The 26,526-nt window shown below is 55.4% G+C and overlaps 1 protein-coding gene across 9 annotated transcripts in view; it reads left to right on the top strand.

The window, feature by feature from the left end:
- Positions 1–26,526, top strand: part of RGS3 (regulator of G protein signaling 3) — a 123,608-nt gene that overhangs the window by 80,489 nt on the left and 16,593 nt on the right. For 3 of the 9 annotated variants that reach the window (XM_055301678.1, XM_055301680.1, XM_055301683.1), the window contains one exon: positions 6,404–6,562. The exons of 3 other annotated variants lie outside the window; for them this stretch is intronic. In XM_055301678.1, coding sequence (XP_055157653.1) covers positions 6,404–6,562 — 159 coding nt within the window. Of the gene's footprint in view, positions 1–6,403; positions 6,563–10,377; positions 10,530–10,631; positions 10,707–10,737; positions 10,954–26,526 lie in introns of those variants that run through there. 3 more of the 9 variants (XM_055301687.1, XM_055301685.1, XM_055301686.1) reach the window with 3 other exon arrangements.

The following is a 26,526-nucleotide window of genomic DNA, read 5'->3' as shown; positions in this document are numbered from 1 at the left end:
TGGGCGTGCACAGGGCCTGGGAACTCCTGGGGCCGGATGTGGTTGGGCTTCCTGAGAGTCGCCCAGCAGGCGAGGAGCACCGGCTAGTCTGCCCCAAGCCCTGACCTCTGCCAGTGGGCCTTCCAGCACCACGCCTTCCCTTTGCCGGCGTCCCCACCCTTGCTAACTTGCTCTTCTGTCGCCTTCTGGGCTGTCTGCAGGACCGCGGACAAAGGCCTACAAGACAGAGGGCCTACTAGCTCAGGACCTTTCTCTACCCTTCTCAGGAACAAGGAGACCCAGCTAAGGTAGAGGCAGGGGCCTGGGTTCAAACCCCAGCTCTGCTTCTCCCTAGCTGGGCTGTTAGTAGTGGGCCACCTAGCATCTGTCAAATGAGATGAGGACCCCTATCCCACCGGATTCTTGGGCTGTGCAAAGTGCCTGGAATGTAGGAGGTACTCAGCACTGCTAGCTGTCATCGCTAGATCAAGCATGAGCACAGGCTTGACTTCCTGCAACCCTCCTTCTTGGGGCTTCTACCAGTGGAGGCGTGGCAGATGTTTGTTGGTTTGTTTTTTAAATGCAGGTGACTTTTGTCATGTTGTTGCAAAAGTGATTCGTATTTTATTATGAAGAAAACATTGAATACGGTTGAACCAGAAGAAGGACATGAAGTTCACTCTTAATCCCAACACCCAGAGATAACCACTGTTAACATTTTGGGGTGATCCTGTCAGGCATTTGTTTATACACTCATGTATCTACTTTGCAAAGTGGGGTTACTGGTGCACACAACTTTCTCACTTGTTTTTTTCCATTCAGCAATGTAGTGTATTCATGTTTCCATGTCAATAAATATTCTTCTACAGCACCTGGGGAGTATTTCATTGTGTAGGCGAAATAGTTTTATCTAAATAATCTCCAGTAGTTCGACATTTGCATAGTTTCCAATTTTTCTTTTCCTTTTCTTTTTTCTTTTTTATTTATGATAGTCACACACACACAGAGAGAGAGAGAGAGAGGCAGAGACACAGGCAGAAGGAGAAGCAGGCTCCATGCACTGGGAGCCCGACGTGGGATTTAATCCCGGGTCTCCAGGATCGCGCCCTGGGCCAAAGGCAGGCACCAAACCGCTGCGCCACCCAGGGATCGCTTCTTTTCCTTTTCTTAAAGATTTTATTTATTTGAGAGAGAGAGACAGATAGAGACAGAGAAAGAACGTGTGTGCATGAATGGGAGGAGCACAGGGAGGGAATCTCAAGCAGACTCCCCACTGAGCAAGGGGTCCTATACAGGCTCAATCTCATGACCCATAAGATCATGACCTGAGCTGAAACAGAGACGGGGGCTCACCCAACTGAGCCACCCAGGTGCCTCTCCAATTTTTCACTGTTACAAAAACCTACGATAAAAATTGTTATAGGCATATCTTGGTATCCCCAGCATCATCCAGTGTACATGTTTGACCCTCCACAAATATTTGTTGAATAAATGAATATTTTTTTTTTAGAATAAATTCCAAGGGGGCAGCCCCGGTAGCTCAGTGGTTTGGCACCGCCTTCAGCCCAGGGTGTGATCCTGGAGACCCAGGATCAAGTCCCATGTTGGGCTTCCTGCATGGAGCCTGCTTCTCCCTCTGCCTGTGTCTCTGCCTCTGTCTCTCATGAATAGGTAAAATCTTAAAAAAAAAAAAAAAAGAATAAATTCCAGGTAGTAGCATTTCCAAGCAGGAGGTGTGTATTTGTAAAAAAGTTTCCTGATACCTACCTATTGTTAAATGACTCCCTGGCATGGTTGTACTGATTTATGGTCAGTACTTTAAAGATTTTATTTATTTATTTGAGAGAGAGAGAGACAGAGAGCACACATGCATGCACAAGCAGGGGGAGGGGCAGAGGGAGAAGGAGAGAGAGAGTCTCAAGTAGGCTCTGCGCTATGCATGGAGCCCGACGCACAGCTTGATCTCCAGACCTTGAGATCATGACCTGAGCTGAAACCAAGGTTTGTTTGTTTGTTTATTTATTATTTATTTATTTATTTATTTATTTATATTTTAAAAAAGATTTATTTATTTGAGAAAGAGAACATGAGCATGGGGAGAAGCAGACTCCCCACTGAGCAGGGAGCCCAACATGGGCTCCATTCCAGGACCCATGAGACCATGACTTGAGCTGAAGGCAGACATTTAACCAACTGAGCCATCCAGGTGCCTCTATTTATTATTTTTAAATTTTTTTAGAGAGGAGCAGGGAAAGGGACAGGCAGGGAGAGAGACGATCTTTTTAAGATTTTTTTTTAAGTTTAAAAAAAAAGTTTAATAAAACTTTTTAAGATTTTATTTATCTATTCATGAGAGACACAGAGAGTGAGGCAGAGACACAGGCAGAGGGAGAAGCAGCCTCGCTGCAGGGAGCCTGACGTGGGACTCGATCCCGGGACTCCAGGATCACGCTCTGGGCCGAAGGCAGACGCTCAACCGCTGAGCCACCCGGGCATCTCTGATTACTAGAGATGTTAAATATTTACTTATTTGCCTTTTAGTCACTTATGTTGCCTCTTTTGTGAGTCGTTTGTTCCAGTCTTTTGTACATTTTTAAAATTGGGCTACTTACAGTTTAATTATTAGTTGACAAGAGCTCTTTATATAATAAGGATTTTTTTAATGATTTTATTCACTTATTTATTCATGAAAGATACAGAGAGACAGAGGCAGAGACACAGACAGAGGGAGGAGTGGGCTCCACACAGGGAGCCCAATGCGGGACTTGACCCCGGGACTCCAGGACCACACCCCAGGCTAAAGGCAGGCACTAAACTGCTGAGCCACCCAGGGATCCCCTAATAAGGATATTTTATTTTTTATTTTTTTATTATTGCTTAAAACTACAGATGTCTCAGATTGATAGATAGTCTTGTCTGTAAGTTGTTTTGGTAGCAGCTTGTTGAGATATTATTTTTGTGCCATAGAATGCATTTATTCAAAGTATATAATTCAATGTGACATATTCACAGACTTGTGCAATAATCACCACATTCAATATTAGAATCTGCAAAAGAAACCATACCCTGTAGCGGTCACCCCCACCCCCCATCTCCTTCAACCCAAGGCAACCACTGAGACATTTTCTGCTTCTATAGGTTTGCCTATTGTGGACAATTCCTATGGATGGAATCCTATAATATTTGGCCTTTGTGGCTGTTTCTTTCACTCAGCGTCATGTTTTCAGGGTCCATCCATGTTATAGAATGTGCCAGTACTTCATTTCTCTCTGTGGCTGAATCATATTTCATGGATGCATGGATGGATCCCTGGATATACCACATTTTATTTGTCTGGTCATCTGTTGATGAACGTTTGAGTTCTTTCTACCTTTTAGCTACTTTGAATAATGCTGCCATAAATGCTTGCGTGCAAGTTTTTGTGTGGACATATGCATTCACTTCTCTTGAACATACACCTAGCACTAGAACCCCTGGATCAAATGGCAGCTTTATGTTTAACCTTCGGAGGACCCGCTAGACTGTTACCCAAAGGGACTACATGGTTTTATGTCCCCAGCATCAGTGTATGAGGGTTCCAATTTCTCCGCATCCTCTCGGATAACACTGTTATTTTCCCATTTTAAAACCCAACACCATCCTAGTGGGTTTGAAGTAGTATCTTGCTGTGGTTTTGAATTGCATTTTTCTGATGACTAATGGTATCTATAAATTTTTAAAGTTTTTTTTTTTTTTTTGCCTTTGGGGCTGTGGTATTTACCACAGGATTATATAATATTCACCCCCCAAAAAAACTATATGGTTTATTTTTTAAGTTTTACCCCCTCCTCCTCATTAATATGTCTATTCCTACAGCAGGTTAAGACTTAATTAATTACAGCTATATGGTAGCAGTAGTAGTATACATCCCAAGGCTGCCTTCCCATTATTCCTCAAAATCTCCTCTGAAATTCTACCCCTGAATTCTAGTCTGCCAGAGGTTTTACCCTTACCTTTTCCATAAACATATTTCAATATCAGGCATGACACCAGATCTAGAATAGTTTATCCTCACCTCCGACTACCCATTAGTGAATGTGTCAGCTAACCTATACTTCTCTTTGCTTTCCTCTGTGCCTCCCAGGGATGGTTGAAATCATCTGGAATTTTAGTTTCTGATTATTATCGTTTTCAGACATTAGTCCTGTTATGTTTTAAGAGTCATTTATTTAAATTGCATTTAACTCTTCAATTATGGTATCAGTGGTTAAGTGTATAAATGTTTCTGACTTCATTGCTCTCCCGTCTCTCAGATACCACACCATCTCGTTCTTGACTCCTTGACTTGGATTCATTTTTTTTTTTTCTGGAGAGCTCTCTTGAATAATTTTTCCAGAAAGGGTCTGTGGGTGGCACAGTTAGTCTTTCTAAGTCTGAAAATATTTGCCCTCATGTTTGAGTCATCCTTTCTCTAAGTAGAGAACTCTAGGCTAGCACTCCTTCTTCTCCAGAAACTTGAGAGCGATGCTCTGGCATTCCAGCATTTAGTGTTGTAAGAAGTGCCGTACTCAGTTGATCCTTTAAAGTTTCTTTATGGAAACAAGCAGGATTTCTCTTTCCATTCTTTGGAATTTAGAAATGTCACCAGATCATTTCTAGCTGTTTGTTCTCCCTGGTGGTTTTTCCTGGTACTGACCAGATAAGCTCTTTCAGCTTCTATTGGCTCAGGCAAACAGGTGAATGGTGGTGACATTTTCTAAGGCAGCAGCAGTGGAGAGGGGACAGTTTGGGTGACAGGTTCATGAATCCCACTGCAGGTGCAGGTACTGTGATGGAGGCCTCCTTAGTGGGTTCTCATGGAAACAAGAACCTTCAGATCAGGGCTTCTTAAGCCACCTGTGGTAAAGGGCCTTATGCTTTCATAAAACTCACACTACCATGATTTCTCTTCTGGTGTGCTAACACCTGAACCAGCCTTGTGCCCTATTCAGTAAGAGCAGTCCACTGGTCTTGCGCTTGGGTATCATGGAGATGTCAAATGGCTACAAAACTTTCCAAACTTTTGATTTTGCTGTTCACTGCGTGGCAAAGCAGCAACAAGAAGTTTGTGGATCTGCGCGATTCTGCGACCACATTGAGTAGCACTGACCCAGTCAGATCCCAGGGCCCATTTTAGAAACAGGGAAGTTGAGGCCCAGAGAGCGGATTGGTCTCGCCCTAGATCTCACAGAAGACAGCAGCAAAGCCAGCATCTCAGTCCCGTCTTTACTCCGCTGACCCTCTTTTGTGGTGAGCCCAAGCCCAGCAGTCCGAGCAGTGAGTAGACTCGGGAGGTGCTGTATCTAGCAGCCAAGGTCACAGGGCCGGCCTCCACATATCTGGGTTGGTGGCTCTGTGCTGAATGCCAGCCAGGAACTCGGTAAGTCGGGACCCTGCCTGACCCCAAAGCTGGCACAGGCGCAGTGAATTGAGGATTGCTCTCCAAAGCCTGAAATCTTTGGCCTGCATGTGGTTGGGTGAACTGCAGCCAGGAAGGCAGATGGTCTTGGCCCTTGGCCACCCCGTACCTCTGCAGCTGCTTCAGGTCAGGCTGCTGCTACCGAGGCGTCAGCGATGTGTGCCTGCCCAGGTTGGAGGCAGAAGCCAGCCAGGGAGAGTTCTTGGGCTCAGCTCTGCAGGTGGACATCTGGTCTCCTGGCTTTCACCACACATGGGCTTCTCCTCGCTATGGTTGGGAGATCGAGCTCCTGGGAGCAGATTGGGAATTGCCCTTGATGCCTGAAGCTGCTGAGGCAGAGGAAGATGGCAAGAAGGACTTGCGGGCAGAGCGCACAGGTGAAGAGCATCAGCCTTGGGGCCATTGTTTCTGCCGTGGGAACTTTCCGTACCTTAGTCTCCCCCTCTGTAAGGTGGACCTGTTGCTCAATAAATGGGAACGACTGTCAGCTCTGAGTACATGCCAGGTACCATGCTAGGCCCTGCTCCTCTGTTGTGCTCAGCAGATACTTTCACATTTGACTCTTCACATCAGCCCTCTCCAGGTGAATTCTGTCCTTTTCAGAGGATGGCCACAGCAATGACGACACAGTAGCCATGGTGCTGCTACTTACTTGTCCTCACACACTTGGCTGTGTGCTGGGTACTTTGCCTGCACCACCTCATTTGGTCCTCCACTGGGCGCAGTGGGGCACTTGGTAATAGCCCTATTTTACAGATGAGGAAACTGAGACTCAGATATATTAGAAACTTGCCCAAGGTAACTCACATTCAGATTTTTTTTTTTTTTTTTTTTTTTTTTTTACTCTAAAGCCTGTGCTCTTTCTGAATTCCACGGGCTGAACTCATTCCTTTCATGAGAGAGCCCGGAGGGACCTGGGACTGGTCTCTGAAAGGGGCAGGGGAGCTGGGTTGGGCCCCCTGGACACCCCTCTCTGGCTTGTTTTAGGGATGGAAAGCTGAGGCCACTAAGGAGGAAGGAACTCACCTGGGTTCTGCAGAATCCCCCATGAACTTGAACTTGAGGAATACCTGCTGTGACCTGCCCCACCTCACCACTTGCAGCACATGCCCCAAGAACAAGGCTAGTGCCACCAGGAAGAGCCAGGTACGTGCTCTTAGCAAGCAGTGGGAGAGCAAGTCCCTTACCCTGGCATCAGGGTCACAGAGGCCAGAACACGGCAGGACAGTTCCTGCCTGCAGCGTCAGCGCCAGGGTCAGCGATGCTCACCCTCCAGCTCAGATCTCTGGGAGGGGGCTGCTTCCCTGCCTGCCTGTGTCCATAGCCCCAAGCACAGGCTCCAGCACATGTAGGGGTTCAGTGTTTATCGAAATAACAGATAAATGTGTCTTGGCTGACTCTTCTGTGGCGAGGCCTTTCTGAACGCAACCCATAGACCTCTAAACCAGGGATGTGAGACTCACTGAGTAAAGGCCCAGAAATTCCTAAGTGGGTTAGCAGATTTAAAGCTCGGGCTGGGGTGAGGGTGTGCAGATAATTCTATAGTCTCCTGAGGCCACCCAGGCTTGTCATACTCTTCTCTAGGAGGATGGGGCAGGAGCAGGGCTCTGTAGAGGATCGAGCCAGCGTACCCTGGCCCAGGCTCTCACTGCCCTGACACCCAAGCACAGACCTGACTCTTTCATTCTCCAGTGGGAATGTTCCAGGGAGAATGAAAGCCGGAGCAACTGCTAGTGGGGACTGCGGTGGTCTTAGTCTGTCGTATGCTCTGGAACCTCCTGGGACCACACCTCTCCCTGGCTTGTGCCCAGTCTCTGCCATAGCAGCATCTCCCTCCTCCACAACCCAGAACAAAATCCCAGTGGACTTTGGATCGGAAAGCAGGACGGGGAAACTTATTAAGTAGCCTTTGGCAAGTGCCCTCTTTTCCTTGAGGATGCGTTGCCATGGTACAGCTTCAGGGCACTGGCCTGCCCAGCTGCCTGGCCTGCATCCTACTGCTGCCGAATTGCCCTAAGGGCCTTTCTGGAGCCTTGGGCTTTGGCTAGGGGTGCTGCCCCCCGGAAACGGCAGATACATATACACACTGACTTCCTGCTGACCCTCACAGGTCCCAGCCCTGGGAGCGGCTGCCAGCCTATCTGAACAGTGAGAACTTTGCCTGCCTGATTGGGCAGTAAAGCCAGCCAGCTTCGCACCTAGCTGGGGGGCTCGTCTGTTGCACGGGGCTGCCCTGCGCAGGGGTGCAGGACATGGTGCAGGGTGGACTGGGCTTGGCCCATAGCTCTGCACTTACTGGTGTGTGACCTTGAGGAAGTATCCAAATCCCTCTGCTTCTGTTTATTCATTTGTCAAGTGGGGACATTAGACATCATATCCAATAGGGCTGTGAGGGTTTAATGAGTCAATAATTGGGAAGTGCTCTGACAGGAAGTGTCAAATGAATGTCTCTTAAATGAAATATGGGCATCAGTAAATGGGGCACAGGACCTGAGTGCCTATGTGCCGATCCCCATGGCCTGTGGGCCACCGAGACCTCCCTGTTCTCTGGATCCCAGGTCCTCCTGTGCTGAACAGCACCATCGTGTAGGTAGGTCTGAGGAGCACTGAGGTGTAGTGGAAGGAGCACTGGACCGGGAGTGAGCAATCCCTGGTCCCAGCCCTGCCACTCTGTTGCTCTGTTTCCTTGGGAAAGTCACTTTCCGTCTCTGAGCCTCAGTTTTACTGTCTATAAATGGGAAACAGCCGTGGAAGCCCACCCAGGGCCCTTCTGGCTGAGGTAGCCTGAGTCTCCGTGAATCCCCCTCCTGCCCCAGGCTACCCACGGGGAGGCCCGCCGACTTGGCTGATTGTGTCTGCGGCTATGGGGAGGTAGAGGGCAGTGGCTGCGTGGGCCCCCTTACCTGGTCTGGCAGGCTCCTGGGTCTCTGGGCATCGGACTGCTGGGCCCTTTCCTCATTACCCTCGTGGTCCAGAGCATTGACGAGCGCATTCTGCGTCTGTCCTGGACCCCGCTCCCTGGGTTGGCGGAGCGGCTCTGCCCATCACCGCATGGTGTCTAATTACAGACTCACTCACAAGTCTGGCTGTGTGGCTGGTGTGTGTCCCTCCGAAACTTTGTGCGTACAGGGCTCGGGGCTGCCAATTCTCTACTGCATCCCGAGGGCCCAGCACACAGCCTGGCGTGTGGTTGGTGCTTCAGAACTATTTGTTGATTGAGAGGTGAAGACCCAGCTGAAACTCGGGGGCTCCTCCTGTGTTAAGGAACCCCCCCATTCAAGCTCTTCACCCTAAGCAGTCTTATCCCAAGCACTGGGAATTCAGCCCTAGTGGAAATTGGGCAGCCCCATTGATACTGGACTCCCTTGAGACTCACCTTCTTAGCTTCCCAGGATGAGGTGGTTCCTGCTTCCCAGGAGCCTGCAGGATGACAATCTTCCAATCTGGAAGATTCTTGGGCCCTGCCAGGACTGCCTTGGCTCTGCCCCCAGCGACAAGACAAAGTATTGATTGGAATTTGTAAATGACCTGCTCAGATGAGGGCTGTTCCAAGTCGACCCTGCTATGGGATGTTTTCTTCTACCTGCATGCGTGCGTGTGCTTGTATGTGTGAGATAAGACAGGAATAGAGCCAGAGACGGGCAAGGAGATGGGCGGAGATAGACATTCAGCGACACTGAGACGAACACAGGGAGAGTAAGAGGCACAGGACAGCATTTCAGTCCCGGGGGCCATCGCAGGGTGAGGTGGGAAAGAGGCAGACGGAGCCCGTGTGTGCCTGCCACTCTGGTCATAAGCAGTTTCAGGTTGGAGCTGCCTTGGGGTGGGGGCACCCCTAGCGTGGGCCCCAGGCACAACACGAGTGCATTTGTTGACATCAGACAACCAACTGCGGTTGGCCACGACATCAGACAGCTTGGTGCTGGCCAAGCAGCTTCCCGCAGCAGTGGGCTACGCAGGGCTTAGGGGCGGGCACCCTAGAGTTGGCCCAACTGGTCTCCACTCCTGGCTTCACAGCCAACTAGCTGTGTGCCTTTGGGCAACTTTCACTATCATCCTGTACCTGAGATTCTCCATCTACGAGTAGGGTAAGAACAGCCCCTGCCTCACAATGTGCTGGTGAGGATCACGCGAGTTAACGAAGGCCAAGTCCTGGGAATAATGCCTGGCATGGGATCCTTGAATTCTCTCTGGATCCCACAGGTGGGCAGGTCAAGAGTCGTCAGCCCCATTCTACAGATGAGAGAACCAAGGCTCAGGGGTTGGCAGGGACTTGACCAGTGATACCCAGCCCATCAGTGCTGGGGCTGGAACAGGATCTGGGGGCTCTTGCCTCCTAGCTCGGGGCTCTCTCCTCTGCTCCCCATGGTCCCTCTGTGAGGCATGGATGTCTCCTTCACTTGTCGCCCTAACTCATGAGCTGTTGTAATGTGCTCCTCCCAGTGGTCACATTGTGGGGGAGGAAGTCCCATGCCTTCTGTCCAGAGTTTGACACACAAACATTGGCTAAGCTCCGGCCACGCTGGATGGTGCCGCTGGGCGCTGATCTGAAGCAGCCGGCTGCTCCCCCATCCCGAGGCGGTGACATTCTCCGAGTCAGCAGCACGTTGGCTGCAGGACCCTCGGTTAAATTGCAGCGGCCTACTGGGGTGTGAGCCGCTGGGGGTGGGGGTGGGGGTGTGCTGGGAAGCCCAGGCGATTGGCTCCATCCTGCTGGGAGTGGCCTTGCACCGCCCCAGCGGCAGGAGGGGCGGGGACCCCTCAGCATACCCGTGGGGTGCTCCGGCTGGGGGATCCCAGTGTCAGCGGCTGCCACCGTCAGCGATGGGTGCCTCTCCCCTCCCGGAGCGGCACTTGAGGGGCCAGCCCAGGCCCCAGGGGGCGGGTCCAGGGGAGCCAGGGCCCGTGCCTGTGAGTGTGAGTGTGGCTGTGAGCGTGGGGCCCCGGAGCCCGGGCTCGTTGCAGGCTGAAGGACCGGCTGCCTGAGGACAGGACACTTCCTGAGACACCCCACTCTTCCTCCTCCGGGGAGGGGGGAAGTGGCTTGGGGAATCCGAGTTTTCTTTAATGGAAGAAAGAAATCCCGAGCTGCGGCAGCAGCCTGCTGGACAGGGTGTGTGTTTGGGGAGGAGGAGGAGGAGGAGAGGAAGGAGGAGGAGGAGAGGGAGGAGGAGGAGGAGGAGGAGCCAGTGATGCAAGGGTTTTGAAAACGCTACCTAGATGTGGGAGGTGGAACCTGGTCATTTGGTTCTGCTTCTCCCAGCAGGTCCCGCTCCCCGGGGGAACTTGGGTAAGTCCATAAATAGCTCTGCGGACACAAAGGAGCTCTGTCTGGGGAAGGAGCTGCTTGCCTCGCCCGGCGGCCAGGAGCTGCCACCGCCCGCCCCGTGCCCGCCGCCCTCGGGAGGAGCCGGTGCAGGAGCCGGTGCAGGAGCCGGTGCAGGAGCCGGTGCAGCCCGGCGGCGGGAGCGGCGGGAGCGGCGGGAGCGGCGGGAGCGGCGTGGTGGCCGCGGTCTCCGGTCCCTGCAGGAGTGCGGGTAGGTGCCGGGGCCGGGGCCGGGACCAGAGCCGGGACGGTGCGGCAGGCGGGGGGGCTCTTGGCCAGGCCAGTGCCCCGTTGCTATTGTTCCTTCCCCAGGGCAGCCATGGACAGGCATGTAGCGGCTTGGCCGCGTGTGTGCTGCTCTGAGGCAGCTCCCGGTGTGTGCATCTGTGTCTGTCTGTCTGTCTGTTGGTCCGGCCGTCTCAGGGTGGGGGACCCCGCGGGGCTAGGGGCACGCCACTGCTGTGTGCCACTTCCCGCTCCTAGGCTGGTCCGCCGGGTCTTCCTTCTGGGAGAAAGGAATGCTCGGTGACCCTAAGTTGGGACACTGCACGGGAAGGGAGCCTTCAGCCAGCCGCGTTGGTGACCACTCAGGGATGCTGACTGTGCCCAGGCACCAGGGATTGGCCGATCTTGCCGGGTTCTGTGCCAGGGAGGGAGGTGGTCTGGGGCGGGACGGGGTGGGGGGCAGCCCTCAGTGTGGGGGGGCTGCCTCCGATTTGAAAGATTTCTGCTGAAACGTCCACAGGAAGTGCAAGAGGGATGCTCTGCCTCAGGAGCATCCTGAGCCCCTTGAGAAAGGTCCTGCACCTGCTCCCTTGTCTCCGGTTGAGAACTGGAGGGAGGGGGTAATTGTTAGGGACCTGCTCACCCCCGCAGAGCTAGCCACTGTGAAGGGACAGAGGTCAATCTCTTTATCAGGAAGCCCCACATCTCTACTCTTGTCCCGAGGTGTCTGAGGAACCTCAGGGCTGGGGAAGAGCCGTGGGAGGGGCCGTGTCCACAGAGCAGGTGTCTGGCCAGGACCAGGATGGAAGACTTCTGCTTCCCGGAGCAGGGAGCACGGGACCCATGGGTGCCATTACGGGCCCTGAGCTAACGTAGTTCGGCTCTGAATCTGGTGCTCCTGGCTTGAGATGCCTACTTAAGTACAGGGCCACCAGGCCCCTCACTGAAAACTTTCCACACCCTGCTGCCCTCAGCGGTATGGCCGGGGCCTATCTGGCTTCTCTGTGGAGGTGGCTGGAGGGGGCATATCTCTTGAAAGGAAGGAGCTGCAGTGCCTGCCCACCAGCGCCTGGAGAGCCCAGCCAGGGCCCTGAGGCCATCGTCAAAGTTTCCACCAGGGCCCCTTGAGTCCTTTATGCCCAGCCAAGGGGCACCTCCCTTCTTCCCCAGCCCTACCATGTGGCATGGCTTAGCCCAGGGCGGGCCCTACAGGGAGCCAAGTTCCACAACAGGGCGTGCTTCAGGCCCAGCCTGGCATCTGTGGCGGCCCGGGGGGATGGGGAAGATGGAGGCAGCTGAGGCAAGGGACCCCCTGCTGGGAAGCCTCCAGGGTCTTGAACCAGAAATCCTTGATGGGGCTGCAGATAGTTCTTGGTATCAATGAAACCACCCTGCCCCCCCGCCCCAGCTTGCTGGCCTTTGCACATGTTCCTGCTGCCTGGAAAGCCCATTTCTTTGCAGATCTTAATCCTGGAGAACCCGGACTTCGACAACTAGAGCAAATACTCCTGCAGGAACCTGTCTGTCCATTGGAGGCGGCACCCAGGGCGGTTGCTTCCTGTCTTATTTACGTGGGATCCAGGCCTTATTTGTCTCTGGGTCACAGAGGCCTCACCTGGGACCCAGGACATGATGGGAAAGGGCGAGGATGGGCTCTCCTTGAGCACAAGCACTGATGTCCAAGTCAGCTCTTTCTGCCCATGTCCTAGCTCTGCGTGGCAGAGAGTGGGCTCTATCAACACGAGGGCCTGGTTAGGCGTCCCTTTGGAGGAGCCCTAGTTTCTGTGTGGGGCCATGGGGCTATTTTGCTCCTGTAGGGCCAAGAAGTTGGGGGTGGGATTTGACAGGAGGTGAAGCAGGGAGAAGCTTGGCCTCAACCTGTCTGAGGTCATGGGAGGGCTTCGTCGGGGGTCATGCTGGGCTGGGTGGTGTTCACGCCATGGCCTGGGCCATGGAGGGCGGAAGGGGCAGCCCTGACTGCTTTGAATGTGATGTCTACGGTCCTTTGCACAGACCACAGTGGCCTGGGGCCCAGCTGGGGTCCCCTTGGGATGCTGCCAACCACAGAGGTGGATCTGGGCTTTCGTGTGGGGCTGCTCCTCAGCCCCTCGCTTCTCCTCTGCCACCGCTTGCCCAGAAGAGGCACAGTCAAGGAGGGAGTACCTATGCTCAGCTGGGGTCCTGGAGGCCCGTAGAGCTTCTTCCCGTTTAGCTACCCAAGGCCCTGGAGATGGCTGAGTCCGTTTGCCTTCTGGACAGATAGGTGAGGAAGGACTTGCCTGAAGTTACATTCAACTCAGCAGCCAAGTGGGGACGAGAACCCAGCTCTCCAGTTTCCCAGCCCAAATCTCTCTTTGTCGCACCAACTGGATGACTCAGAGAACCTGGCTTTCATTCTGGTGTTCCCCCTTTATTGGACTCCCCAGTGACACATTGCTTTCTAGAGCCCCCTGGCTTACCAGCTAGAGCCGGGCTCTCCTCTAAAAAACCGTGTGCAGTAGAGAAAGCCCTTGCTTGCTTGGCCAACAGGCCAGAGACTGAAGCACATTCTGGCTCCTACTCACTGGATCATCTCAGGCAAATGTACTTTTTTTTTTTCTCTCTCTCTTCTTCTGGCTCAGTTTCCCCTTTGGAGCAACCAGGAACTGGACCAGGTCCCTTGCAGGGATCCAGTTCTTTGTAGACCCTTTTCTCATCCTGGGTTCTGCGAGTCACTGGCCAAGGCCAGGCTGGCCCAGCGGGGAAGCAGCCCCTAACCTGTTATTCAGGGACTTTTGGTCAGAGGCCTTCTCCTGCACGCTGGGGCCCAGGCCAGGGCTGGGAGGTTTGTTGGTGTTTGTGGAGCTAGGCTGTTTCCAAGATGTCATTGCTCAGGGAAAACCGTCATTCCTCCCAGGGATAAACAAGGCTGCTTATGGCTCAGCCTGCTAAGCCCAGAGAGGCTGGAGCCACTCACAGCAGGCCAGCTGGGCTCAGCCCCAGGGAGCTGCCACCTTCCCCGGCTCAGCCAGCTGCGCCCAGGCACCTGAGATCAAGGTGGCAGTAGGGCATGACTGGGGACAGGGGTGCTGGGGCCATGACCCACTTGGGAGATCAGGGCCTCTAGGCACAGAGGAGAGAGCAGGGGGGTGGTCCCAGGATATTCTCTTTCTCTGCCAGTGGGGCTCGGTCATCGCTCCAGATGTATGGAGAACTGCCAGGTTTGCTCACTGTTCCAGATGGCCCAGGGCTTGTCCCCTCTCCCTGCCTGCCATGGGCCGGCCTGCTTGCACCTGGCACTGCACAGATCTGGCTGCTGCCGGAGAACTGTCAGCGGCTCCCAACTTAGAAAGGCCCGGGGCGGGTAGTAAGTCATTTGGAATTGGGCAGGCTTTTCCCCACGTAGCCAGGGCTTTCTGTGGTGTCCTCAGTTACCTCTTGGTGGGGTTCGCCTCCTCGGGCTACTAGCAGAACTCAGGCACTCAGGGCAGGGTGCTGGAGGCCTGGGGTTTGCGGAGGCCTAGGGGTCACATGTCCCGGAAGGAGCCGGGCAGAGCTGCTGTGAGCCAAACAGCTAGCCACGACCTAGGGCCAAGGCTAGGGCAGCCAGGGGGCGGGCCGTGCAATGGAAGCGGGCACGTGGCCGTGTGGCTCCCTAGGTAGGGGTCGCACCCGCAGCCCATCTGGGACACTGACGTCTTCACTGCTCAGACCTTGACTGACGGAGTTCCCAGTTGATCTCAGTAGTGGCCCTAAACTTGCCCTCTCTGTCTGCTCCCTGCCTCCCTCCCTTCCTTCCACAGGTGTTAAGTACCTGCCATGTCCCATGCACTGGCCAGGCCCTGGAGGTACAGATAGACGCAAAGGGCCCGATCTTTAATCCAGGGGTTGGTAACAGCACAGCTCTGATGGGGAGACCCAGGGAGGGGGAACCCTGGGGAAGTTTCCAACCCAGGCTGGGAGCCTCAGCAAAGCTTCCTGCAGGAGGTGAGGCCGAGTCTGGGTGCACAGATGTATGTCCATCAAAGGAGCCACTGTCCCACCCTGTCTGCCCACCCTTCTGTAGTGTAGACATGATTCCTGCCCGGCCATAGAAAGCACCTGTGTGTGTCCAGGTACTGTTCTTTCTAATCCCAGGCAAGGCTCCCTGGTGTGTTTTGGGTGAGTGCGTGGGCTCTGGACTGGAGAACGGGCTCTCCTGCTTTACAGCTGTGTGCCCTTGGGCAAGAACTGAACCTCCCCTTGCCTCCCTCTCTTGAAGCAATGGCCCAGCCTCACCGGGTTCAATGAGATGTGTGTGCATGAAGTGCTCCAGGTGCATTGACGTTGAGTCATGGCAGCTGCTGAGTGCCAACTAGCACCTCACCTCTCGGTGGCTACCGAACGAGGTGATGTAGGCCAAGTACTCAGCACGGGGTCTGACACAGTGTTGTCGTCCTGGAAATGGGAGGTGATGCAGCGGCTTTTGCGGGGTGGGGGGGTTGGCATGTGCCATCGGAGATGTGCAGGTGTGCCACACAGGGAGGAGCTCATGATGGAAGGAGGCGGGGGTGGGCCCTGGGATGAGGGGTTTTGTTTGTCTTTTACAAAAACTTCTCAGTGAAATGCAACATACTTAGAGAAAGATTAGAACCATACGGCTGATGGGTTTTCACGAGGTGGACAAACTCCCCAGGTCAAGATGTAGAACATGCTCCTACCCCCGGAAATACCCCCCGCACACCCTCTTAGTCACCACCGCCCCGTCCTTACCCCTCTCCTTGATCGGCGGCCTTGCCTGATTTTGAACTTGGTATACCCGGGATCACCGAGCGTGTACTCATTTCACACCGACTTCTTCCGGCCCACATTTTGATGATGAGATTTGTCAACGTTATTGTAGGAAGTTTTGTTTTGCTTATTCTCACCGGGGTGGTTCGTCGTGTGAATATGGTGCAATTCATCCATCCCGCTGTTGAGCATTTGGGCTGTTGCCAGTTGGAGGTTATAATGAAGCACGCCGCTATGAATAGTCTCATAGATGTCTCTTGATGGGCTGTACGTACTTTGCTGGTGGGTAAATACGTAAGGTTTACAATTGCTGAGTCATAAAGTGGTATATAATTAGCCTTAGTAGATACTATCATCTAATTTTCCCAAGTCTGACACCAGTACCCTCCCTGCGAGCTGCGTATGGGAGCTTCTGTTACTCCCTCTCCTCACCAGCGCTGCTGGTGTTAGATATTGTGATAACTAAATGTGGGTTTCATTTGCATTCCCTTGGTGACTAAGGAGGTTCGTTCGAGACCTTTCCCCTGTGTTGACTGTTTCCCACCTCGTGGTGAAGGGCCTGTTCAAGCGTCTCCCTCCAGTTTTCCCCTGGGGTTGTCTGCCTTTTTCTTATGGGTTTGTGGGAGCTTGAAAAATATTCCGAGTATGTTTCCACTGTGGGGTATACACATTGCAAATATCTCCCCCCACTCTGGGTCTGGCCTTTTCTACCCTTTTGGGGAGGGTTATCCTCTCAGAGTGCAAGTTCTTGATACAGTCCAGCCTGTCAGAGAGTGCTGGTGGAATCCTGCCTCTTACAAAGTTGTGGGCGTGCCTACGTCATCTTCCAGAAGGTCCATTCTTTTACATTTCATATTTAGGTCAGAAATCCACTTGAACTAGACTCTTACGGGCAGCGGATGTAGAAGTCAAGACTCCTTTTCCTCGGGGGAGGTTACCCAATTAATTAGAAAACCATCCTTTCTCACTGTAGGGGATCATCGTCTTTGTTAGAAATCACCTGGCCATGCACGTGGGGGTGGGTTTAATTTGGAAGGATGAGTAGGAGTTCGCCCGGTGGACAAGAGAGAGGAGGGTGTTCTAGGTAGGAAGTACAGCGAGTGGAGGTTTAGGGGTGCCTGAGGGTAGAGTGTGTTTGGGGAACTACAAATAGCTTAGACTGGCTGAGGGTGGGATTGGGGAAGGGAGAGAAATGGCATGTTGGGGGTAGGGGGTGAAGGGGTCAGTGGGTGGGGGCAAAACACACAGGGTAACAAGCTGGGACTACCCCAGAGGGATAGGAGGGTTTTCAGTGGGAGAAGAACATAACCAGGTTCTTGTGAGAAAGGAAGAAAGGATGAGAGGAAGTCCCATGACAGGAGGAGGGCAGGAGGATGGTTATGGAGCTGACTGCAAACTCAGCTGACCCCAGCCTCAACATCACCCGCTTAGCAGAGAGCGCGCCTGCTTCAGGGAGGCAGCGGTGCAGGGAGCGGCATGCCTGGGGTCTCGGAGGTGACCTGTGGCCTCAAGGTTATGGCTGAGCCCAATGGCCAGATATCCACTCTAGTGTCCTGGACGGAAGAGCCTTCGCACCTTGACTCCCCACCCAGTTCCCAGCACTGCAGGCCCTGAAAGAAGAATATTTTAGGAACCGGGGCACCCAGACAAAGACTGGGATCCCTCCCTGGAGAGGGAGTGCATTCTGTTTTTCCTGCCCTCGATGTATCCACAAGGAGACCTGGCCGTACCGTGGGCTCTGATTCCTCCAGGCTGGCTGAGATTCAGAGCTAGACAGTCGTCCTCCGGAAGACGTGGCCTAGAGAGGGGAGTAATTAGGCCCAGGGAGCCAGACTGACCCAGCCTGGGGGAGACTGAGCGCAGGCTCAGCTGCCTCTCCTGCCTCCTGGGCCTTTGGTATGGGCCTCAGTCTCTTCCCCTGAAATGTACAGATAGCAGAGCCCCTGTCTGAGGGCTGTTGTCAGAATGTGCCAAGTGCCCTCTCCCAGAGTGTGATGCAGGGGAGGGGACAGATGGTGTTGACGCGGATGACAGTAGTAAGCATGGTTACAGGAGCTGGAAATGTTTACTGAGCACTTACTATGTGCCGGGCGTCTTCAGTGGGGTGCCTCCCCGCAATGCTGTGATGTCCGTGCTAGCTGCTGACACCACCATTTACAGATGAGAAAAATTGAACCTTCGGCAGGGTAAGCGGCCTGCCCAGAGGTTAAGGGCACCCAGCTAGGAAGTGGCCCAGGCAGGATTCGAACCCGGGTTTGTCTATCTCCAGACCTCTGTTCTTCCCCAGCATGAGGCTTCCCTCCACCACCCCCGACCCCACAGGCTCTCTCTGTTCCCCGAACTGTTGCTTGGAGTGAGGCCTTCGATTTTGGGTTCGTCCCAAGAGAGCGCCAAGCGGCGGTGGGAGGGGGGCAGCCCAGTGGGCCAAGCACTGCTGTGCACCAGGCCCTGCCTCCTGCCCACAGGAGGCGTCACACTGACTCAGCCACAGGGTTAGGAAGGGGGATTGAACCCCAGGCCTGCTTGATTCCAAATCCTGGTCTCATGACCGCAGTACTATTTGTGCCCTTGCCTGGGGGTCCTCCTGGCTTGGCGGAGATTTTTTGTTTGTTTGTTTGATCAACCTAGCATTGAATGTCACAGAGAAGGCACATGCTTCTGGCTCTCTCGCAGGAGAAGGGGTCCCTGGAGGGAGTCGGTTTGGGAAGGGCACCAGCCGGATGCAACTCCGTACTGTCCCACCCCCCGCCGGGTGAGTCAGACACCTGCCCCTCCGTCTCCACCAGTTTGGGGTCTGAGCCAGGGGGCCCCCACGTCTGGTCCAGCTCACCACGCCCAGAGGGGTGCCAGGTGAGGTCTTTTGAAGGGAGGGAGGGAGGGGGTGTGGAAAGGCCTTGCAGCGGCAGCAAAGGAGGCCACAGGGTCTCAGGAAGAGCAGGGCTTTAGAGCCCGGCTGAACCGTGGTTTCAGTTTGACTCCTCGGCTCACTTGCTTGGTGATCTTGCACGTCGCTCTACCTCTGAGTCCCAGTCCCAGTTTGGGGGCCAGTGGTACCGGCCATACAGGGTCACTGGGGGTGAGAGAGTGTATGGAGGCCATCTGTCCCGGTGCCTGGTGTCTGGGAGACGCTCAATCCACTGTTTCTCTCTTCCTCTCCCCCCACCATCTTTATCGGTGTTTTCTGTTTCCATCGTCTCTGGCTCCACCTTCCCTATCTCTACAGCATCACGTAAACACTGCTCTCAGGGGGAAGTCCACATTCCTTAGCACACCCGTGCTTCTGCTCCATGGAACCACCTGTACTTCCTTGAATGTTCTGTGCAGTCTCTGGCTTTGGGTTGGGTGTCCTCACCCATCCCTGTCCCCATTAGCTCCTCCAAGAGCCATCCCTGACTTTCCTGCTGCCTCTGTGCTTCCGCAGGCGCCTGAGAGGGGGGAGTGTAGTGGGAGGGTGCCATGGGCCCTTCACTTGGTTCTCTGTCCCATAGCCCAGCACCTTCAGGGAAGGGAAGGTGTCTTGTCACTGTTTGCCCTGCACAGGCCCCGGTGCGTGGCTGGGGCTCTGTAGGTATTTGCTGAGTAACTCTGGGGGCTGGCGGGGGCAGTAAGTGAGCCAGGGACACCATCCTGATGAGCCAAAGCAGGGCCTGCCCAGGGCCATGAGAGCAGGCCAGACGGGACATTGGCAGGAGAGCAGAGAGCCCAGAGCTGGGGCCGGAGAGGCCCCTGGGGCCTGGCGCTCTCCTGACTGAGGCTCCAGTCCCAACGGGGACAGCAAGCAGCCGGGACAGCCCTGTCCTCCACCTCCATGCCTTTCAGAAGAGAAGAGAGCTGAGGAGTGGAAGGGGTCTTTGGGTTGTGGGGGCTCCCCGTCCAGGCCCCCATGCGCATTGGAGGAGGGGTGTCTGGGACCCAAGAGGAGGGGCTTAGCAAGACGGTCACAGGAGAGCTTGGTCCTGGGAACTCGCACCTTGGGAGCTGCTTTCCCTGCCCGGCGAGAAGTTGGGCATCCAGGACGGTGTTGGGGGGTAGCCCGGGAAGCTCCCAAGGCCAGGCCTGAGGACGTGTCCTTCTGGCTGTCCCAGGTGGCAGTGCCAAGAGTAGGGAAGCTTCGAAGAGGGATTTCCTCACTTCTCAGTCCTCGTGGGTTCTTCTTCCCCATGTCTTGGCTTTGTGCCCACGGTTTGCGAACTGGGAGAGCTGCTGCTCTCCTCTGCGCCTCAGTCTTGCTTCCAGGCAATGGGTTTGGTACGCTCCAAACTGTGATGTGTTGCCCTCCTGAGTCCCCCATGGACCCTGAGTAGTTGTGGAATTCTTTAGGGATGGAGAATTTCCATCTGCATTCAAATCGCTCCTTGCTGTCTCTCCTGCCCTCGGGCCTCTGTGTATGGGAAGCCTGTGTAGGTAGCGAAGTCCAGCGAGCCTGCCAGCATCTTATGTGGGGGACCAGGGGCTGCTGAGGCCATGCCTCTTCTGCACGGGCTTCCCGTTAGAGAGGGAGTGCCGGGTGTTGCAATCCATGCTGCCCTAGGTTCTGGTCTGCATTCATGTGCTGATTCTGTTGTATGACCTTGGGCACATCACCTCCCTCTCTGGGCCTCGCTCACCTTATCCGTTAACTGGGGCTGTCCCCCCAGAATTATCTGGGAAGTCAGAAAAAAGCCGAGATGCCAGCCCTACTCTTGGGGCAACTTATCCAGTAAGATCTGGAGTTGGGCCCAGATAGTGATATTTTTAAAATGCTCCACCGGTGATTCTAAAGTGTACCTCTCTTTTGAGAACCAATAGTCTGGATCGGTGCTATTTTTAACGTGCGAATTAATCTCTTGGAATCTTGGTAAAGTACAGACTCTGATCCAGTAGCTGTGGATTGCAGGCTAAGATTTTATATTTCGTGTGGGCTTCCAGATGCTGCTGCACCACCATTTACAGATGAGAAAAACCAGATGGCTGGTTCGGGGGCCATCCTTTAGGTACTGAGCGCCTAGGTGGTCCTGTGGTCACTGGATTGCCCATTCATTCATTCATTCATTCATCCCACATCAAACACTTAAGATGGGGAGTGCTGAGAGGTGAGGCCAAAGGGAGACAGAACCCAGACCCTCTCAGGGCTACAGAATTTGGACTTCACCGAGAGGACACTGGGGAGTCTTGACAGGGCTAGAGGCAGAGGAGTGGCAGGGTCAGATGTGCCTGAAAGGCATCAGAGGGGCCTGAGCTGCCTCTGGGAAGTCTGGGGCAATTCCGATGGGAGATGACGACTGGTGGGAGATGACAACCGCGTCTGGAGGGAGGTGGTGCAGGAGTGGAGGTGGAAGGAGTGGAGACATTGTTTTGTTTCTAAGTTAATCAACCTTGTTTTTAGAGCAGTTTTAGGGATCGAGAGGAAAGTACGTAGAGTTCCCCAGTCCCCACACTTGGCATCACCTGCCCCAGTGGAATGATTTTGCAGATTTTCCAAGGGACAATCAGGAGGCTTTGGTGACCGGCTGGAGTTGGGGGGCTTGGTGGCAGTGAAGGGACAGTGAGAGAGGATGATACCCGGCTGCCTGGCTTGGCAGCTGGTGGTGGCATCATGGATGGGCTCGCTTTCAGCTTGGGGCACGTTGAGCTGAGGGCACTGGTGGGATGTGCAGAGCGGGGTCCCTGTCATTGCCCCCTGTCCCACCAGTGTGCTGGCTGCCCTGCCCACCGAGCAGATCTGGGGCTCAGTGTCATCTCAGAGTGGCCTTTCCCACATGCCACTGCGTTCTCTCCCGCCGCACCTTATGGTTTCCCTGCCCATCACCAGCCGTGCTTTGTATCCACTACGTGTTTCTGTGGGCGACATCGTGGCTTGTGTCCATCCTTCCTCGCTGGCCTCGAAGCTCCACCGGGACAGGGATCGTGTCTTTCGCGTTTCCTGTTTTACCCACAGAACCAAGGACAGTGTTTGGGGGCAGCGCCGTCTCCTGAGTACTTGGTGAACACTTGCCTCTGGGGTCTAGACTCAGGAGCCAGGTCGGGGCTGGCAGTGTGGACTAGGTGGTGGCCAGACGCCGCAGATGGTGACTGTAGCCCCGGGAGTGGACAGGTGCCCAAGGAGTGCGGAGGACCAAGACAGGCGGGGGCCTGGGACAGGCCCGGAGGCCCGTGACCTGCTGGAAGAGGGGTCACCTTTCCGGTGGGAGGAGATCCAGGGAGGGAGAGGTCCAGGTGGGCCATGCTCTGGTGGTGCTGGCTGCCGTTGGAGTGCCCACGTGGTGCCCAGCTCTGGGTGCATGTCAGCTCAGCACCCTGCCATCGCCCTGGGGGGCTGGTCTGAACCCCGTGTTATGGCTGATGGAACAGAGGCTCATAAAGGCTCTACCTGAGGTCACCCAGCCAGTTGGGGGGGGGCAGCCTCCAGAGCTCTCCCCCTGTAAAGTGCTGTCCCCGCCCCGTGTTCTGGGTCAGACCTGTCGTGTTGGGGGCAGGGGAGGAGGACAACAGCCCGGAGGCTCGGAGGCTCGGAGGCTCTAAGCTGGCGGGCAGAGGCAGGGGGTGGCTCCAGCCTGGGGTCAAGAAATCAGGCCCAGGAGCTGGACCAAGCTGTGCCGGGGGAGCTAAGTGTTGGCCAGGCAGCTGAGGTTCCTGGGGAACCTGGGGCCAGGCAGCATCACCCTGGGGACCCAGAGGCCAGACTGGGAGCTGCTCGGGAACCCAGAGCAGGCCAGACTGGAAGGGGTGACCCCATCTCAGAAGTCAAGCCTGGAGGTCGGGCGCTGGGCAGGGATTCTAACAGCCTCTTCCTTTCTCTAGCCACTTTCCAGTTTGCAGAGCGCTTTCCTGCCCTTCCTCAGACTTGGTCCCCTCGGCCCTCTGGAAGCAGGGGGGTGGTGGTGGCGGCAGCAGCAGGAAGTAGGAAGTGTCCTCACTTCATGGCAGAGGAAACCAGAAGTGATAGCCTGACACACAGCTAGCAAGCAAATGATGGAGCGCGGATTCCAGCGCAGGCCTTCTGGCTTTAGGTCCCGTGCTCTATCTGTAAAATGCTAGCTGTGTAAGGGCCACCCAGAGACAAAGGCAAATCCCAGTTCACACCCCCTCCCCCCCCATGCAGGAAGTGGTTTTTGAGGGCAGATGCAGAGCCCAGCATCTGTGGTGGATGTGATGAGTCATCTCAGGGTGAGACCTGTAGGTTGACTCGGGGGTCAGGAGACCTGTTCCATTTAGTAGCTGTGTGACATTGGGCCAGTCACTTCCAGCAGCCCACTGCCACCCCAAACTCCAATAGCAGGTTGGTAGGAGTGAGGGAGGAGTCTGGGACCCAGAAGATGATCTGGGAGTCCTTCCTGCCACCCCTTCCCGGCCTAGTCTGAGCCCTGGATTGGACTGGGGGCAGAATTTGATTAGATCTGAAACAGCAGCTTCATTTAGAGGGCCTGGCTCATTTCCTCTGTGCTTCTAGCAGGCAAGACATGGACAGAATTAACACTGCGCCAGCCAAGCCAAAGAAATGATGGATGGGAGAGAGACAGACTCCCCACAGGAAGGGGGCAGCTGCCCGAGCACTCCGGACCCAAGGCCCTGGGCCAGCAGGCTCATCTCTCCGGGGAACCGGGGCTGGATTCTTATCACCCCAACCTGTTGCAAAGCTAACTGGGTGTTACCAGCCACCTGTACCTCCTCCTCCGTCTGAGCATTAAGACCTTAAGCGTTAAGACCAGTGGTCCAGCCAGTTTTTTTCTGCTCAATGGAGGGGCAGGGATTGTGTGTGACAGATTCAGGGTTTCACTCGGTACCCGGAGACCGAACGAATGCGTGTATGTCAGTGTGCGTGCGTGTCGCTGTGGTCCTTCCCCACCCCCACATCCTGCTCACACTGCCCAGAGCAGCTTTGACCCAGAAGGGCCCTGCTCCTGTTACACTGTTCCTCACAGGACAATCCCACGCCTGGCATCCATTGTGACATACTCTCATATTTATCTCTTTTCCTGTTCTCGTTCCTTCCCTTGCCACTGCTGCCCCCCAGATTTCTGAGGTTTCCTGATTTGCTCCAGAAGCCCCCTCCCCCCAAGGTGTTCCCAACCCCAACTCTCCCAGGAGCAGGGCCCCTTGGAACCCATCTGGGCCCACACAAACCCCACCCCGTGGGGAAGAGCCAAAGAGCGCTGGCTGGTCCTTCTTTGCCAGTATCTGCCCAGGTATGTATGGGGCCCAGGTGAGGGGCCCCAGGTCGTGCGTGGCCTCCGCCCTTTCCCTCTAGGCTCCTGGGCCCACCCTACTTGCGTGCCAGGGCCCAAAGAAGCCAAGGGGACACCCTTGGCCGGGAGGCATGAGTGCGGATACTCAATCAGCCTCCAGTTTCGTAGGTGACTCCCTTTGCTTCCAGGGCCTCAGTTTCCCCATCTGTAAAATAAGACTGGACTAGTGATAGCTACCACGTTAGTAAATGCTTCTCCCATGGCCAGGCCCCATGGACCCCCTCACCCCCACCCCCCAGGATAGTCCTGGGAGTCCTGGGAATCGGTGTGCTATCATGGCCCCGCTCCAGGTGAGGAGATACGGGGACCGAGAGGCTGGGAGGCTGGCCAGGGTTGCACAGCTGGAAAGTGACACCCCTGATCCCTGGGCACCCTGGGAGCCCTTGGGTCCTGGGTGGTTTCCCTGCTGCCTGGGGAGGGGGTGGGGGGAAGGCCTCTGGGGACAGCGCACTTCCCCTCCTGGCTTTGTTTGGTTTGGCCTCAGTTTGGGGCAGGATTGGCGGAGGCTGACTGACTTGCATTTCTGGTTTTGGGTCTGTGGCTGCGCTTTCGAGAGGGGGGTGGCAGGCTCAGGCTCAGTCACCGCTGGGACAGGCGGGCCCCACCCCCAACCCCTAGGAAAGGGGAACCGAGGCCTGCTCCCCCCACTCAGGGCCACGCAGTGGGTGGTGCCAGGCCCTGAGGGCACCGCTGCTGCTTCCTTCTCTCTGCTGCTTCCTTCTCCCCGTCCTTCCAGGTTGGGGAGGGGGTGGCCCCAGGGGAGGGGACTGAATGTGGGGCAGCCGGGAGCTGGCTGTTTGTTTTCCTAGAGGAGGTGCTCCCTGGTGGGTGGGATGAGCAGCGGAGGTCTGGGCCTGGCTGCTCCTGCTCAGGAATGAGATCAGAAGCAGGCCTGGGAGGGAGGAGCCAGAGGCCCCGCTCTCACCCCAGTCTCTCCCCAGCCCAGCCCGGATTGGTGCTGGTGCTCTGGGGCATGTGTCCCGGGCACTGGGTCACTGTCCGGGCTGGGCCCTGTCGTCCTCTCTGGAGAGAGCTTTCTCTGTCCCTGGGAACAGCCCTTAGTTTCGACATGGGATTTGTGGATTGAGAGGCCCCCATCCCAGTCACCAACTTTGGCTCTGGGTGTTTGGCTGAGCTGGCTCCAGGGGCCCCTGGGAAAGATGTGCCGCGGTTGGAGGCTTGTGACTTCAGCAGTGCCCTCTGGACCCATTGTTCCAGTCGCCACAGCGGCCACCACCACCACCAGCAGCCCATTCAAGAGCTTTGGATTTTCGGGGAGCCTGGCTGGCTCGGTCTAGTCGGTAGACCGTGGGACTCTTCCTCCTGGGATCATGGGTCCAAGCCCCACTTTGGGCGTAGAGCCGACTCTAAAAAAAAAAAAAAAAAAAAAAAAAGAGCCTTATACTTCAATGCTGTGTTCTCCTGGTCTGTCACTTGTGCATGTTGTCTCACGTAATGGGTGGGGACCTTGAGACCCAGAGGGTTCAGTGACTGGCTTGCCCCGGCCCCCCGCTGTGTGAATTGCCCTTGGCTCCTGTCCCTCTCTGGGCCTCAGCCTCCCTCCCTGATTTGGGATCATGGACATTTCAAGGGCTGAGGCTGTGAGGTGTGAGGGGTCCCCAGGGTGGAGCCATCTCCCACCTGTGGGTACGACCTACAGGGCAGGGAGTCCGTGTGAGTGATTACCTGTCTTCGGCTGTGCCTGAGAACCAAGCACTGGCCAGAGAGATCATCCCAGAGTCCTCAGAGGCCCTCCCCTGGTCTGGCTCAGCCATCCTCTGGCGGGGGTGGGGGGTGGGGGGTGGTGCAGGGAGGGAGCTCCCCTTTCACTCTCATGCTCCCAGGCGGTGGCTCTTGCCCACACCGCACAGATGCCAGGGGGCCCCTGATGCACGTGGGACAGACCTGATGGGACAGACCTGATGCACGGGCTGCCTGGAGCCCTGGCTGGGCCCTGACCCCCAGACAGGAGCCTGGCTGGGTCTTCGCCTTCACAGCCTCCCCAGCACTGAAAAGACCCCTCGGCTCTGGGCCTAGCCTTTCGGCGCCGGGCAGCGGGGCAGTAGTGGAAGAGTCACTGCTCTGCGCTCAGCTGTCATCCATCAAACGGACTTAATGGTCTCTACAGCAAGGGCTCGTAACCTATGTTCTGGGACTGCTTACCTCTCAGATTCTCAGCCAGGGTCCGTGGGTGTCCCTGTGCACGTGCACGTTCCCATCGATCTGTACTGTCCCCAGGGATGTGTGGCCACTTTCCCCTTCATTAGTTCTAGATGGCCACGGCCTCTTGATGGGCGAAGCCCAGACTCCAGATAGTTTCCACTCCAGCATTCCAAGACCTTGGGTGTGATGAGGGGCCCAGCCCAGGCGTGAGACCTACGTCCCCCACATCTCTCCCACATCCCCCTCACGTCCCCCCTCGTCCCCCCATGCGGCTCAGCACTGCTGATTGCTCCAGACTCTCTCTGAGCGAGCTGCCCTTCAGGCTCCACCAAGAGCACCATCTTCCCCTTTGCAAATGAGGCCTGTAGGAATCCAGCAATAACGCCAGGGGTCCTGAGGGCTGTGTGTCAGGCAGGAAATGC

The sequence above is a fragment of the Nyctereutes procyonoides genome, unplaced genomic scaffold (genome assembly GCF_905146905.1).
Source record: "Nyctereutes procyonoides isolate TBG_1078 unplaced genomic scaffold, NYPRO_anot_genome, whole genome shotgun sequence".
Lineage (NCBI taxonomy): Eukaryota > Metazoa > Chordata > Mammalia > Carnivora > Canidae > Nyctereutes > Nyctereutes procyonoides.
The sequence above is the reverse complement of the archived record's forward strand: the minus strand, read 5'-3'. Positions and strand labels throughout refer to the sequence as shown.